The sequence below is a fragment of the Balaenoptera ricei genome, chromosome 7, assembly GCF_028023285.1.
Source record: "Balaenoptera ricei isolate mBalRic1 chromosome 7, mBalRic1.hap2, whole genome shotgun sequence".
Lineage (NCBI taxonomy): Eukaryota > Metazoa > Chordata > Mammalia > Artiodactyla > Balaenopteridae > Balaenoptera > Balaenoptera ricei.
In genome coordinates, this window is record NC_082645.1 from 114,637,639 (window position 1) to 114,653,427 (window position 15,789).

General features: G+C 53.3%; 1 protein-coding gene across 2 annotated transcripts in view; it reads left to right on the plus strand.

Annotated features, from left to right (window-relative positions):
• The first annotated feature begins 3,096 nt into the window (after positions 1-3,096).
• EFHD1 (EF-hand domain family member D1) overlaps positions 3,097-15,789 on the plus strand; it is a 42,748-nt gene continuing 30,055 nt past the window's right edge. For both annotated transcript variants that reach the window (XM_059928950.1, XM_059928952.1), the window contains exon 1: positions 3,097-3,482. In XM_059928950.1, the coding sequence (XP_059784933.1) occupies positions 3,190-3,482 (293 nt within the window). In that variant the 5' untranslated portion in view covers positions 3,097-3,189. The remainder of the gene's footprint in view (positions 3,483-15,789) is intronic.

The window sequence follows — 15,789 nt, forward strand, 5'->3', positions numbered from 1 at the left end:
TCTCGACCCCAGCCTCAGAGCTGCCCTTGCTTACGCCAAGTGGATCAGAGAAGAGAGTTCCCCATGAAGGTCTGCCCAAATTGCAGATTCATGAGCAAAGTAAATTTGTTGTTTGGGCCATAGATTTGGGGGTGGTTTGTTACACAGCAATATAGAACTGAAAAAGAAATCTTGCAGGTAAAACACGTTTGATTTTCGCTATGAAATGCAAAAGCTCCTATAGCCATCCCAGAGGAATGTTAGTGAAATAAACACGCTCATGGGATGACACAGACAAAAATATTGGCTTGGCCAAAAAGTTCGTTCGGGTTTTATGTAGCATCTTATGGAAAAGCCTGAACGAACTTTTTGGCCAACCCAATACTTTCTACAGCTAAAATATCCACCCTCTCGTACTTCACCATTGCAAGCAATAACATTTGTTTTCTGGTATAAGAGTTTTATATAGTCATTGTAGAAAAGTCAGGGAACTGAGAATTAAAATAGTTGATGAAAATGGTTCGACTTCTAGCATGTACAGCTGTTAATAATTTGGTCCCTTTCCCTTTAGTTTTTTTTTTTTCTATACATAGAAATGTATTTTATAAAACATGGGTCATATTTGCACAGCAGTACTGACATTGGCCCATCATTCAGCAATCATGTTTTGAGTTCTTTGTCAGGCACCCAGCTGGACACTGGAAAAAGTGAGATGGGAAGCAAGGTTTCCAGTCTTGGCCGTGACTGTGACTCACTTTGGGTCACTAGTGAGATACTGAAATTTTCTCCCTAGGGGTGGCCAGTTGTTGCCTGGTGAGCATTCTGGGTACCTGCTGCTTTGGTGCCAGGGGTTAGGAGGCATTCCCTCCTCCACTCTTACCTCAGGGCAGAGAGGCTTGGGGATGCCTGGTGGGCACAGCCCCCAAACTCTGCCCCTTGTAGGTGATGTGCCTTTTGAGTGGTGCCTGGGGGACAGCTCGTATTCCACATGTATGTTACTCCAGAGTGCTTCCTTAGAGATCCGCTGTGCAACACAGAGCCTGTAGTTAACAATATGGTCTTGTGTACTTGAAAATTTGTTAAGAGGGTAAACCTCATGTGCAGTGTTCTCACCAAAGATATCCCCCAAACAAAAACCAAAGGGACACAAGGAAACCTTTGGAGGTGATGGAAATGTTTATTACCTTGATTGTGGTGATAGTATCATGGGTGTTTGCACATGTCCAAGTGCATCAAATTGTGTACATTAAATCTGTGCAGTTTTCTGTATATCAATTGTACCTAAATAAAACTGTTTTTTTTTTAAAAGCTCTGTCTCATTTGGAGGCACTTAAATGAAAAAGTCCAATTGCATTCAAAATCCATTCTCATGAACATGAGAATTTTCAACATTATACTTGAATCATAAATGAAAGAAAAGGAAGAGCTATTAGAGTCTTTAAATTTAATGTGAACTGTGGTAAATTTTAGCGTGTAAAACGGTTGCTGACATTTTTTAATGCCTATTCATGTAAAGTTTCTTGTTGATGTAGAGTGTTAAGAATTTTAAATCTCTTTTTTTTGGTGTATGTGTGTGAAATAATGTCACATAAAGTGCTCACAAATGACAAAAAAAGCAAATCTAGTCACCATCACCAGGTCAGGAAGGGTAGCGCCCTGTGGTGTATTTGAAGGGGTCCATCAATTGCCATTTCAAGCATAAAATCTGATGTAAAAAAGGCCATTTATAAAACCGAATAAAATTGTTTAGTAGGGATGTTAAAAAGATTCTATTTGATCACTTCATTTAAAAACATAATATTGGGCTTCCCTGGTGGCGCAGTGGTTGGGAGTCTGCCTGCCAATGCAGGGGACACGGGTTCGAGCCCTGGTCTGGGGGGATCCCACATGCCGCGGAGCAACTGGGCCCGTGAGCCACAACTACTGAGCCTGCGCGTCTGGAGCCTGTGCTCCGCAACAAGAGAGGCCGCGATTGTGAGAGGCCCGCGCACCGCGATGAAGAGTGGCCCCCGCTTGCCGCAACTAGAGAAAGCCCTCGCACAGAAACGAAGACCCAACACAGCCAAAAATAAATTAAAAAAAAAAAAAAACATAATATTTTCCCTAATTAAAACATATATATATATATATTTTTCCTCTAGGCCTCTACAGACGCTCAGAATCCCTGGCAGGACAGGTGCGGGCCCTGCCTGCCTGCGTGCCAAGGGCTGGTCCTGGGTCTCAGGCACCCACAGCCGGGTGATGCAGGCCTGCCCTGGGTCAGCAGTCCCTGAGGCAGTCAGAACAGAGTGGTCCCAGCAGGGGCGGATCAGTGTTTACAAGATTCTTCTCAAGGCTTGGCTGATGTAACAGCCATCCTTAGGGGAGTGACGACTGTACTTGTTTTTACCCTCTTGTTAAAAAGGCTGATTTATTTCTTTATTTTCAAGCTTCTTTTTCTTTGCTTTCTTGCGTTTCACAGAAAAGGCCAGAGCCCCCGAAGTGGCGCTGGTGTCTTGTCACCGGGAGAGCCACGAGTTTCTCTCCCTTGCTTGTTCTTTTTTTGGTTTGCTTATTTGTTTTTAGTATTTTTAGTATGTTTTGGAAACATTTCTTTTCAGTGAGTGAAACTCAGCTTCCCCTTCCCCGCGTCCCCTGCGGGTGCCTCCCTCACCCAGACCTCACGACCAGTGGGTGCCACCCGCAGCCTTGGGGGCGCGTAGGTGTCATCCGGAGGCGCTCGGCTCCCCCCACCCCCAGTCTGTCCCCAGCCGCGAGCGGCTCCAGTCTGGGCACTTCTGGGGGACGAGAAAGGAACCGCCAGAACGGTACTGAAACTTTTCCCGGTGCCGTTCCCCCGGGGACCACAGGGTCCCTGGGCTCCCTGGGAGAGGGCGGCAAAGTCAGAGTTGATCCGAGGGTCCACTCCTCGTCCCGGGAGGCGCTCAGCTCCCGGTCTGGAGCCCCGGGTAGTGGAGAGCGGGTCGACGTCCCCGGAACGCGGCGACACCTGTGGCCTGTGGCCTCTGGCCGGGCGGGCGGTCCCCGAGCCCCAGCGCCTCCTTAAAGCCGCGGCTCCGCCCCGCCCTCCCCCGCCCCCCTCCCCCGCCCCCGCCCACGGTTCCACCCAACCGCCGGGTCCCCGCCGTCTTGGCGAAGTGTCGCAGAGTCGCGAGTCGGCGAGGAGCGCGCTGTCAGCCCAGTCCCCGCGTCCCCGGATCCACCGCGGCCATGGCCAGCGAGGAGCTGGCGAACAAGCTGCAGAGGCGACTGCAGTGGGAGGAGGTGGACGGCGGGCTCCAGCCTGCGCCCCGAGCCGCCCCAGTCCCCGAGCCCCAGCCGCAGCCGTCCGCCTGGGCGCCCACCGCCAGAGCCGACGCCGAGCTGAGCGCGCAGCTCAACCGACGGCTGGACATCAACGAGGGCGCGGCGCGACCCCGCCGCTGCAAGGTCTTCCACCCCTACTCCGAGTTCCCGGAGTTCAGCCGCCGTCTCATCAAGGACCTGGAGAGCATGTTCAAACTGTAAGCTCTCCGCCGCGTCCTGCGCCGTGCGCCCCCGGGGACCCTGAGCCCGGGAGGGAGGGGGAGGTGGCGGTGGGTTGGTCTTTCTGGCTGGGAGTCCCGGGCCCCGCTTGCGGGGGGATTCAGGGTGGGATAGTGCAGGGGTTCCAAGGGTGTCTTTAGCATTTAACCCAACGCCCCCCAGATCCAGCGCGCCCCGACCGATCCCGGCGCGGTTGGGGGGATCCAGCGGGGTCTGGGACACCGAGAGCGGGAGCCGCCGTTCTCCCTGACCCAGGTCAGAAGTTCCCCTCGGGCAGCCGAGCCCGAGTCCGGGGCTCCCGGGTCCCGACGGCGGGTCCCGCCCCCTCTGCGGGCTGGCTCCGAGATTTGCCCAGGGCGCAACTTCTAGGAAACGGATACGCGCCGCGCCTCACCTGCCAAGTTTATCTCCCGAGGGAGAAATTAGCCTCGTTGTCCTTTATCTTTTAAAACAAAGGAGGAGACTTATCCTTGGCTGCCGCGCGGGGTTTGATGTACCAACAGAGACTGAGAACTGGGAGTTTGTTAAACTCTTCACGAAAGATCAGTACGTTCCTGGAGCGAGCACGTTCGGGGAGCCTCTTGGGAGCGTCGCCTTGGCTGTTTTCCCCCTTCTTGCCTTTTGGGCAGGAGGCGCCCTTCCGGAACCGGACAAGGCAGCTGGCAGCTGGTCCGGCGGGGGCTCATTCCGGTCCTGCCGTGTCAGCCCCATCGGGCGGTGGAGGCAGCGTAGAGAGACCCCCAGTAGTCAGCCTTGTAGCTTGGCAGCTCCCTGGGCCTCAGTTTCTTCATCTGGAGAGTGGGGGAAGTAATCGTCCCTGCCTTTTAAGGCCAGAAAGTATTTTGCACACCGTAAGCTCCTAACTGAGCTATTAATATTAGTTCCAGAATTGGGCCAAGACCGGAAAAATGCCTGGGGGAGCGGAGGCCGCCGGCCAGGTCATGCTTGGGGCGGTTTAAAATGCGCTTGGAATGTGTTTGTCCTCCCGCGTGGAGGTTCTATTTAAAGGCGCTCTGACCGGCGCTGTGTGGCGGGAGCCTGGGCCCCTTCCTGAGGCTGGGCTGTTGTCCAGCCCCAGCCCCTGCGCGGAGGTCAGCAGAGGCTGGTACCCGGAGCCTCCGCATCTTCTCCGCTTCCCTGACACGCTGATTTCCCCGTCCCTGGCTTCCAGACACTGATCTCTGGTGTTAACACCCGGTAGGTCTAATTTGGGCCATTAAGGAAGGCTGAGTTGAGGCAAAAGAATGCACTGGGGCAGAGACAGAATAGTGAATGGTGCGTCACAGCCCCTTTGATTTATTTGGGGTTATGCCTTTCCTGGCATACTGCTCCCCCTCTGGCTGCGCCCAGGTCCCAGCACTTCCTCCCAGTCAAGCTGGTTTCAGAGAGGGCATCTTGGGGACCTTCTTCTTCCAATCACTTTGGGGTGATTCAGATTTCTTTCATTTATTTTTATTACTATTATTTTTTTCTGCAGAACAATCTTTGAAAGGATGTTTGTTTGTTTGTTTGTTTGTTGGCTGCCTAAGAGTAATAAAGGGAGTCCACACAATCAGAGGGGCTTGGGAGACCAAGCAAGGTGGCGTTGGTGAGGAAACAGATCCTGGAAGAGGGTCAAGCTAAAGGGAAGGCAGTGTGTGGTCTGGGGTCCCACAGAGCTGGCAATCCAGCCTGAGCACGAGACTTCTTTCTCCAGAGCTACTGTGTCAGTCACAAGTCAAGGTTGGGTTTTCTGTCACTTGCAACCAAAATTGGCATAAACAAAAAAGGGATTAATGGGTTCATAAAACTAAATAAGGACTGGTGTCAGGTATGGCTGGATCAGGGAGCTCAAATGATGCCATCAGAGCTTAATTTCTTTTTCTTAAGCCAGCTTCCTCTCTGTGTTGTCCCCATTCTCAGGTGGCTTATCCCCGGTGGTGGCAGTGTGGCCACAGCAGCTCCAGCAAGTCCAGTGGGAAGAGTAACCACAGCAAAGACCTTACTGCGTGTGTGTCTTTTGTAGCTTTGCTATTGCTTCTTATTGGCTCTGAACCAATTGCTGTGGCCAGGCCTGAGCCACGTGCCCCACCCCTGCGGAGACTAGCAGGGGGACTGGCGGTGGGGCTCTTGCTGAGGAGGGGGGATTTGCGCTTGTCCCTGTGAAGGGCCTTCACAGCTCCATCCCGGACCCGACTGTGGGCAGGCTCAGGCCTTCAGCCTCCAGTGTCCTGAGGCACGAACGGCGGCTCCGGTCATGAGGCAGTGGCATCTGAGGCACGAGTCATTGCAAAGAAACCTTCCTGGGGGTTTCCCCCCATGTCCTAGAAGGCAGGGGAGGCAAGACTGCTCTAGTCAGAGTCGGCCCAGTGGTGGCTGGAGACACCAGTGTGGCAGGAGGAGCCTCACAAGCGTAGGGTCAGACAGGGCCTCGGACCTGTGACCCTGGGCAAGCTACACAGTCCCTCGAAGCCTTAGTTTCTTGCTGGTAAAAGTACCACCTTCCCATGAGGGCCAGGTAGCTGCTGTGGCTGCCAGGGGCAGGGGCCACTCGGGGAATGATATCTCCCCCAACAGTGGTGAGGAAAGGCCCCCCCACCCCTTAAACCTAGTATCAAGACCCAATTATCTTGGGACTTCCCTGGTGGGCCAGTGGTTAAGACACTGAGCTTCCACTGCAGGGGGCACAGGTTCCATCCCTGGTCAGGGAACTAAGATCCCACATGCTATACAGTGCGGCCAAAAAAAAAAAAAGAGATCCAATTATCCATCATGAGTTTGAGGAAAGTGGGGCTATAGCCCTCATTCCAAGGTCATTAGCTGTGATCAAGGGCAAGTTGCTTAACCACTTCTGTCTTTTCATCTGTAAAACGGGGGCAACCCTTTCTTTCAAGGGTTTGGTGAGAACTGAGTGAGAGGAGGGGGTGGCCAGTGCCAAGTCAGCATGTGACGTGGAACAGGGGCCTTTTGCTGAAGGCTGTCCCCCCCCCACCTTGGCTCCAGGCCCCCCCCGCCTTGGCTCCAGGCCCCATGTCCATGATTAGAACCCTTCCCGCCCTGCCGTGCCTTCAGGCTGCCCTGCTACCCACACCCGGTCCCCCCCCACCCCCCGAGCTTCCAGACCCAGCCTCCTCCAGCTGAGCCCGATGGGGTTCCCCTCAGGTGCTTCCACCCAGTTTCCTCACCTGGGAGGCAGCTGAAACTTTGCTCTCCCCACCCCACCAGGGTCAGGGACTCCCCAGTCTGGGAGATTTTGTCACTTGGACATCTCTGACACAGCTCTGCTTTTGGTCCTCATCTATCCTCGGTGCAGGGCACGTGGCAGTGACTCTAGTCGATAGACAAACCCCTCATCTCATGGAGGGCCCCCTATGGTCACTAAGTCAGACTAGCCCCCCTACCACCCCCTGGTCTCTCTGCCATCCTGCTGCCTTGAGCTCGCTCCAGGCGGCCAGCTGGCTCCAGGACCCGCTCGGCCGATCTCGCCAGCCCTGGGGGCTGCCTGCACCCACTGCCCTTGCCCAGGCTGCGGTAGGCTGTGGGCCCCCTCCTACCCGGGAAGGCTGCTGTGGGGCTTGGCATTTGGGGATTTGCCACCCGTTGGCCTGGCAGTACCACCTGTCCTGTAGCTGGCCCTCCGCAGCTGACGAACTCATGAGGTCCCAGCTTTGCTCACAGCCCGGCCCAGCTTTTCTGCTGGCCCGCTTTCATGTTTTCCTCTTCCTGCTGTCCTACTTGACGTTTTTAAAAAACGGCATGACTTAAAAAAAATTTTAAAAAAACAAAACTACATCTGGGTAGGTCCTCTTGAAAACCTAATTTTTGCTCACATCCCGCTCCCCGCGCGCACTCTTGTATCGAAACTTTTCTGCGCATGCTTTGGCCACTCTCTGAGGGCTGGGCAAGCAGACCCCTTTGTGGTGCCTCTTCCTGGAGAAGCCCTGGGCATGCCCACCCATCCCCGACTCGTCTCCCTGCCCTGTGGGTGTGTCACTCTGCCATCACCCTGTCCAGTCAGCAGCTGCTCGTTGCCACACATCTGCCCCCAACTGAAATGTGTCTTTTTCTTTTTCCTTTGGTTTTTATGCATAAATTAAAAAAAAAATCATGTGAAAGATCTCAACTTGTTTTCCATGCTTTCCGCATTCTATCCATTGCAGAAGCAGTGTTGTGAGGCTGTTCAGAGCATGAACTGGGAGCCGGGCTTCCTGGGTTCAGACCCCAACTCTGCCACTTGCTACTTGGAAGGTTACTTTGGGCAGGTTACTACTGAAAAGCTCTGTGCCTCGGTTTCCCCTTATGTCAAGTGGGGATAGAAAAGTACCTGCCTTGTGAGTTTATTGTGGGGATTAAATAAATTCATGTATATGAAGCAGTTAGCTCAATGCTTGGCCCATGGTGAGACCAGTAAGTTTCAGGCACTAATTTTCACAGCCATAATTTTGGTGGATGTGCAAATTGTGCGTTGTCCTTTTTGTTAAATAATTTACAAACACTTTGCAATGTCTGGTTTCTCCTTTGAAGTTGATTTCACCTGCAGCTTGAGCTGTGGAGCGGAGATGTGGCCGCTTGGTGGGTAATTGGTCCCCCTGGAACTGCCCCCAGGGCTCTGTTGAGGGGACTTACTCGTTCTACTTCTGGGTGAGTGGATGAGTGCCCTAGGGCTGCTGTAATAAGGACCACAAGCTGGTGGTTTAAAACAAGAGAAATGTATTCTCTTACCGTTCTGGAGGCTGGAATCTGAAATCAAGGTGTCAGAAGGGCCACGCTCGCTCCAAAGCCTCTAGGGAAGAACCCTTCCATGCCCCTTCTAGCTTCTGATGGTTGCCAGCAATTCTTGGCATCCCTGGCTTACAGACGCATCACTCCAGTCCCTGCCTTGATAGTCACATGGCATTCTCCCTGTGTGTGTGTGTCTTCACACGGCCTTCTTGTAAAGACACTAGTCCTTGGATCTAGGGCCCACCCTAATCCAGTATGACTTCTTTTTTTGGCCACGCTGCGTGGCTTGCAGGATCTTAGTTCCCCGACCAGGGATCAAACCCGGGCCACGGCAGTGAAAATGCTGAGTCCTAACCACCAGACCACCAGGGAATGCCACAGAGTGACGTCATTTTAATTCAATTTATTATATCTGCAAAGATCCTATTTCCAAATAGGTCACATTCTGAAGTTTTAGATAGCTATGAATTTTGGCGGGGGGGGACCCTCTTCAACCCATTACTCCCCCTGGGCAGAGGTGCTCTGTCTATGTGCATCATGACATGTCAGAGTCTTAACCACTTTAGATTGCTTAGGTGATTTAGGAGGTCTGAGATGTAACCAAAGCCAGAATGATTCCTACCCTCAACAGAAGGGGGATCAGTCTTCTCAAAGTCTAACCCTATTTCAAATGGAGTTGCCATCTAACTACAAAAAACAAAACCAATAGAAAACCCCCAACTTGTGCCAGGAGTGCACTTACTTTCAGCAAGAATTTCACTTTTAATCCGTTTCTAGATCCAGATTCTGATGTCGCCTTAGAGTTCACTCAGAACCTGACTTGACCAGAACAAAGTACGCCTGTTCTTTTTGTCCGGGGCTATATAGATTCATGCAGACACTGCAAAACGTGCTTTGATCTTTTAAATTTGATTTTCCTATTTAAAAGTATTTCGCTTAGGGATCTCTTACATTTTCAAGGTTTAAAAAAGCCTGGATCCTTTCCAGCCTGTGAACACATCAGCTTCTTGGAGCGGGGGTCATTTATTTGTCTTTGTATTGTTGGGACCTACCACAAATGAGCCTGGTGTGTTATAGAAGAGAGAGAATTTTCTAATGAGTGTGGGAAGCCAGAGGCGTCACCAGCCCCGCCAGAGAAAGTTCACTCTCCGTTTCCAAGAGTGTTACTGGATAGGCTGGGCCAAGAGAATAGTGGCCTGATTTTAAACGGAGAGTGAGAAGGCCCCGAAGAAACTGACTCTACAGTGTGTGTCCAGGGCTGTAATACGAGCTGGTGGAGCGGTCAAGGTTAGACAGGAAATTTTAATTACCCTGGGCTTATCCAGAGGCCCCTTTCAAAGGGAGGTAATGAGGGCAGCCACTTAAGGGCGGACCCAAATACAGCATCTTAAAATGCAGCTGTGATGTTCTTGCCGCGCATACTAGAAGCTTGTGTTTCAGTGCCCCAGAGAGAGGGTGGGGAGAGGAGCCTTTGGCTGTGGGAAAGTTGTCTTTTTATCAGAATCCGAAATGATGACATCATGGACGCCCTGCCAGGACCTGACTCCCCATCACTGCTGAACCCCGAAAAGGCAGGGCTGCCCTGGAACTCTTCATTTCTCATCTCCCCCACCCCCGGTTTCTTTTCTTTTTTTTTTTTTTTAATATTTCCAAATCTTTTGCCAACACTTGTCACTTGTTATTTTTCTTTTTTATTTATTTATTTATTTTTGGCTGTGTTGGGTCTTCGGTTCGTGCGAGGGCTTTCTCTAGTTGCGGCAAGCGGGGGCCACTCTTCATCGCGGTGCGCGGGCCTTTCACTATCGCGGCCCCTCCCGTTGCGGGGCACAGGCTCCAGACGCGCAGGCTCAGTAGTTGTGGCTCACGGGCCCAACTGCTCCGTGGCATGTGGGATCTTCCCAGACCAGGGCTCGAACCCGTGTCCCCTGCATTGGCAGGTGGATTCTCAACCACTGCGCCACCAGGGAAGCCCCCCCAGTTTCTTTTTCTCCTCCCTAGACGTTTCTCTGAGGGAGGGAGGAAGGGGTGTGGACTTGGAGGGCTGGGAATTTGCCAAAGGGGTGAAGGGAGCCCCGTTAGGGAGGTTTACTGGGGAGGTGGATCTTTATCTGTATCTTCTTAGTGAATTGCCTTATACACAGGGAAAGGTGGATGGGAATAACTGGAAGTTAAGTGGTTTTTTCCCCCTTAGAGAAAGGCGAGGGCTTCTGACTCTCCTGACTGTGTCTTTAGTGCACGGTGATCCACCTTAGAGTTGAAATTCCCTCACCTGCACTGGATTTTGACTGTTCTGCTTGAAGGTGGGGCAGGAGAACCCAGGGCTTGTCTGAATTCCTGGCGGGCAGTCAGCCAGAACCCAGGCCGGCTTCTGTTTGGGGCCTTGGTCTCCGGCAGAAAGACGCTGTAACTGGGAACTATTTCTTAGAGAGAGGTTTAAGCACTGGTTTTCTTTGCCCAGAGTGTGATGTCGGGGGAGCTGGAAGGAGGTGCCACCGTTTCTGGCAGTTTTATCTTTTTTTTTTTTTTAAATTATTTAATTAATTTTTGGCTGCGTTGGGTCTTCGTTTCTGCGCGAGGGCTTTCTCTAGTTGCGGCAAGCGGGGGCCACTCTTCATCGCGGCGCGCGGGCCTCTCACTGCGGTGGCCTCTCCTGCTGCGGAGCACAGGCTCCAGACGCGCAGGCTCAGTAGTTGTGGCTCACGGGCCCAGTTGCTCCGCGGCATGTGGGATCTTCCCAGACCAGGGCTCGAACCCGTGTCTCCTGCATTGGCAGGCAGACTCTCAACCACTGCGCCACCAGGGAAGCCCTGGCAGTTTTATCTTTGCAGAGTTTCCTTTCTCCTCATTCCTTGCTCCTCACCTTTCTCTGGGAAGCCTCCTCCACCGTCCTTATTACAGAGCATTACATTTTGTGAGAATTCAAGTGACTTATTAAAATCTTACATAATGCAAAAAAAAAAAAAAAGTTCTTTTTCCTTTCTCTCTTGCAAAATTGGTTAAGTGCCTAGTTTCAAAGCGTTAAGGTCCAGGGGACTCTAACTTTATTTATACTCTTAGCCCTGTGATACCTCCCCACCCCCCAGACTAACTAGTAAATAGAAATACCATCTTCCATTGAATTTGGGGGGCTCGGTGGACACGGGCTACATCATGTGTGGTTTCACGGCGTGGCTGAGCCGGTGATCTCTAAGGATGTGTCGAATGAATCAGGTCTCAGGCTCTGGAGCTAGTGGCTGCCAGGCCTGTCTGTGACTTGGGGAAGAGATACTCAGTGTAGGATCCCAGCACACACGCTAGGTTTTGCACAGCTTGCGATTATTAGCTTCCTGCTTCAGGAATATCTATGTATCAGGTGCACTCTTGCAGGCTCACACTCTGCAGCCTCCCCCTGCTTCTGTGTCCCTTCAGTGTTGGTGATTTGAAGGGCTCCCCTGGTCCTAAATGCTAGATGGTCCTTGGAAGGCCTACATACAGGGATATCTGAGTTGTTGGAGCGAGGACTGTGCCATCCTGCAGGATGAAACTCTACCTGTGCTCAATGGCCTGCCAAGACACAGACCCAAGTCCCGCACTGAATCCTTCTTTGGTTCCAAGGCTGCACGGACCTTCTGTGACCCCTTTCCCAGCGCTCCCACCCCTGGGCTCCCATGGCCAGCACTGTCTGTACATTTGCTAATGTCTGCCCCTGTGATACCATCATGATGATAATGATGAGCCCTCTTTCTCACCTGCTGTCTATGAGCTATTCATTCATTCAGTTTTTTCATTCATTCAGTGAAGCACATGCCAGGTACTGGGATTATACAGATTGATCTGGAGGGGTTTCTGCCCTCGAGAAGCTCTACGAACTCTGAACTATGGGCTGGATTTAACATGATGCTGCTTGACAGGGAAGGATGCAAATCCTGGAAAAGCCATCCACCACCCATGTATAAGACACCCCGGCTAGCCTAGCAGACACTGTGAAGATGCTGCATTCAGGGCAGGGGGTGGTGGTCTTCCTGGACACAGCCAGCGGGGAGCAGCCAGCCAGGACTGGGAAGGGGTTCAGGCCCTCGATGGGTCAAAGGCCTTGGGGCCGAGGCTCTTGGAGCCAGAGGATGGGAGCTGAGAGTTTGAAGTCTGGTGGGGATCTGCTCGACCTCAGGGACCAGAAGGTGGGCAATGAGGGTTCAGTGAAAGGAAGCCACGGCCTTGGTTCAGCGTAGAGAAGAAAGAACTTTCTCATGGTTGGAGTTGTTGAGAAATAAAAAGAATGGTCTTAAAGGTGGTAAGCCCCTTTTCTCTGGAGTTCCATTGGAAGGTGTGGTCTGTCTTCGTGGAGTGAGAGTTTTGCAGCAGGGAAGGGTTGGGAGGCTCTTGGGAGGCTGTGGGATAGGCTGTACGACGGTCAAAGTTCCTTCTGGGCCAGGGCTGGGCCAGCTTGGTCCGTAAAGGGCCAGGTAGTAAATCTGTTTTGGCCTTGTGGGCCCTAGGGTCTCTGTTGCCACTGACTCTGCCACTGTGACCGAAAGTAGCCGCAGACAATACGTCAAGGAACCTAAACTAACTGGCATGGCTGTGTCCGGATAAGACTTGGTGAGCAGAATTCGCCTGCAGGCTATAGTTTGCCGGCCCCTGTTCTAGGCAATTGCTTTGGAATCTTCTGAATCCTGAGCCCTGTGAGCCTTCGGTGGTCTTGCTCATCCCTTTCCTCACTTCTCGGCCTTTCTCCCTGTCAGTGGCCTGGGGTTTCACTGGCTGGGGCAGACCGGGAGCCCCCAGGGGAAAAAGAGGCAGAAGCAGAAGTGGATGGTAGAGTGATCCCAGAGCTCTAGGACCCCAGAGTTGCTTCTGGAAGATTATTGCTGGAGCAGGAACAACATATGTATCTGCTTCTCCTGCCAACTAAGAGGGCCGGGCAGCTGGTGCCCTGCCACTGGGATCCCTGGGTGACATTCTGCACCCTGGAAGGGCTGCCTTGGTGTTACCTCCTTTGAGAGGTGGTCCAAGGTGTGTTTGAGCCGGGCTGTGGTCAGGAAGGGCTTAGGGACTTCCCTGGAGGTCCAGTGGTTAGGACTCTGTGCTTCTACCACAGAGGGCACGGGTTCGATCCCCCGTCTGGGAACTAAGATCCCACAAGCTGTGTGGTGCGGCCAAAAAAAAAAAACAACGAAAAACAAAGAACAAAAGCCCTCCAGATGTAAAGGAAAACGAAAACTAACTTGGTTGCACAGAGACCTTGGCCTTGGGTGTCTGTCTGCCTCCTTGAGCCCCGTGGTTAAAGCAGGGGTTCTTCATCTCAAGTCTTTGGACCCTCCCCCTTCTCCCTAGCCCCCCCTCCAACCTCCCTTATTCCCTTTATCATCATGAGTCGAGTGCCTCTGATTTCCTCTCCTTTTAGAAGGGTCTCCAGGTGGAGAGGCGGGGGTGCATGTGGCCAGCGCCATCTTTGGTGCGCGTCACCTGCACTGATGGCTCTGGTTCCTTTCAGTGCCCGCCTGATGTTCTGCTGCTAACGGCCCTTCTCTCAGTGTGGAGGCCTTTGTACAAGTCGTGGGTGGGTAGGTGTGTGTGTTGGAGGGTGTCCAGGCCTGGTTTTATTTTCTTTCAGTCTCTGCCTAGCTGCCCCCCGTGTTGCTGAATGAAGGTAAATTCTTTGATTTTGGAGGCGAGGACTGGTGGTCTGTCTCCACACGAGGTTGCCTCTGGCTGACACTATGTCCTCAGCACTCTGCCAGCTCGGATCAGGTTTGCAGGAAGTAGAAGGATGTCGTTCAGGACTTATAAACTGTCACATGCCTAAGGCTGGCCCTGCCACCCCTTCCTAGTAAGAATGGCAAGGGACCCCAGGGCTGTAGTTGATCCTAGCCTTGGGATTAGATAGCTCCTGGGGACCCCCAGCCCCACCTGGCAATTCTCACCGAACACTGTGCCTGGGACCGTGGTCCCCGGTCATCAACCCTCTACCAACAAGATCTGGCTGCTGACAGGCTCAGCTCTGCGCCCACAGGGACATGGTGGGCTCTGTCTCAGCCTTGGAGAAGTGCTGGCCCCCGATCCTGTGCAGCTCTGTCCATCTTGACCTCAGTGACAGGGTCTCTGTCCCCTCCCTAAATGGCTCATGCGCCCCACACCCTTCCCTACAAGGGCCAACTGTATTGAGCACAGCCACTGCTCACAGCCACTGCTTACAGAGCACCTGCTGTGTGCAGGCACCGTTCTCGGCATTTACACATCGTAAGCACTGTGAGATGGTGCTTTTATCCTCCCTCATTTTACAGATGGGGACCGTGGGACGAAGTTCAGACTCTTCACGCTGACCCTCAAGGCCGGTCACAGCTGGCTACTGCATTCTTCTCTCTCGCTGGTTGCCCCAGCCTGGCCCCATTCTTGCTGGGCTGTTGGTTCCCCACAGTCTCTCTCCCATAACCCCCAATTTCCAATCTGTCCATTATTGTTGATTCTTAGGAGGTTCCCCTCCCCCTCCTCCCAGGTGTTTGCCCTGGGAAAGCAGGGTCCGCTCTCTAAGGTGGAGTGTGGCTGACTTCTTTCTTCCTTCAGTCCCCAGGGCTGGACCCAGGGCCACAGGCAGGGCAGGGGTACCTTGACCTCTGTAGAGGGGCCTGAGCTCTGCTTCTGGAGCTGCCCTGAGGCCCTAATTACGGCCCCAGTGGAGCTTCCCAGCTCCCAGGGCTGTCAGGAATAGGAGCCTTCGGTGGGGTTGTGTAGTACCCTCCGGCAGTGCCACCAACCGCGTGACACAGGGCACCTGCCTGTAAGTGAGATGCGGAAAAAGGAAAGTGACCACCTTCTCAGGTTGTCCCCAAGATCGCGTGACCACTTGGTGTGCAGTCGCAGCCTTAATTAGGTCACTCCAGTTCCAGCCCCAGGTTCTTTCCACTGAGAGAGCTGCAGGTCCAGGCCCCTAGCAGGGCTGCTGGATTTAAGGTGGTGCCAGCCCAGAGGAAGGACACTGGAAAGGGCCACCGGCAGGGAAGCTGTGGGTGGAGGTTCTGAAGACCCAGAGGCTGGCAGCCCAGGTGCTTTTCCTTTCCATGTGGAGGGACCGCTGAGTCCCCCCACAGTCCGCTTCCACTGGGCCTGTAGCCCCTGACCTCCCCCTCCCTCAGGGCCTCCCCCTGGCCATTTCCCTCCCTGGCTCCTGGGCTTGGGAGTCGAGGGAGTGTGGGTCACTACTGGGGCTGCACCAGGCCTAACTGGGTCTGGGGGTGGAAACCCTGGGTTGTTTTGGGGCACCCATCCCCCGAGATCCACAGGGCTCCTGGGGATTCCCAGGCAAACTAGGTTTCCAGAGGCACCTCTGGCCCAGTTTCCCAGCCCATCAGGCCTTTTATAGGAGGTGTTGGGAGCCAAGGGGAAGACACCCCATTACTACAGCAAAGAACCACCCTGGCTCATTTCGACACCCCTGATCAGAAGAGCCCTTGTGGCCTCCCCATCGCCTCCATCAGGGTGTGCTCAGGGCGGGCGTCCCCTGGGATGCCCTTCTCCCCCTCCTTCCTGGATGGATAGCCGGTAACTCTAAATTCCCAGATCCACTTGCTCCATTCCCTGTTCCCAAGCGAGTCCCCAGCCGCCTGC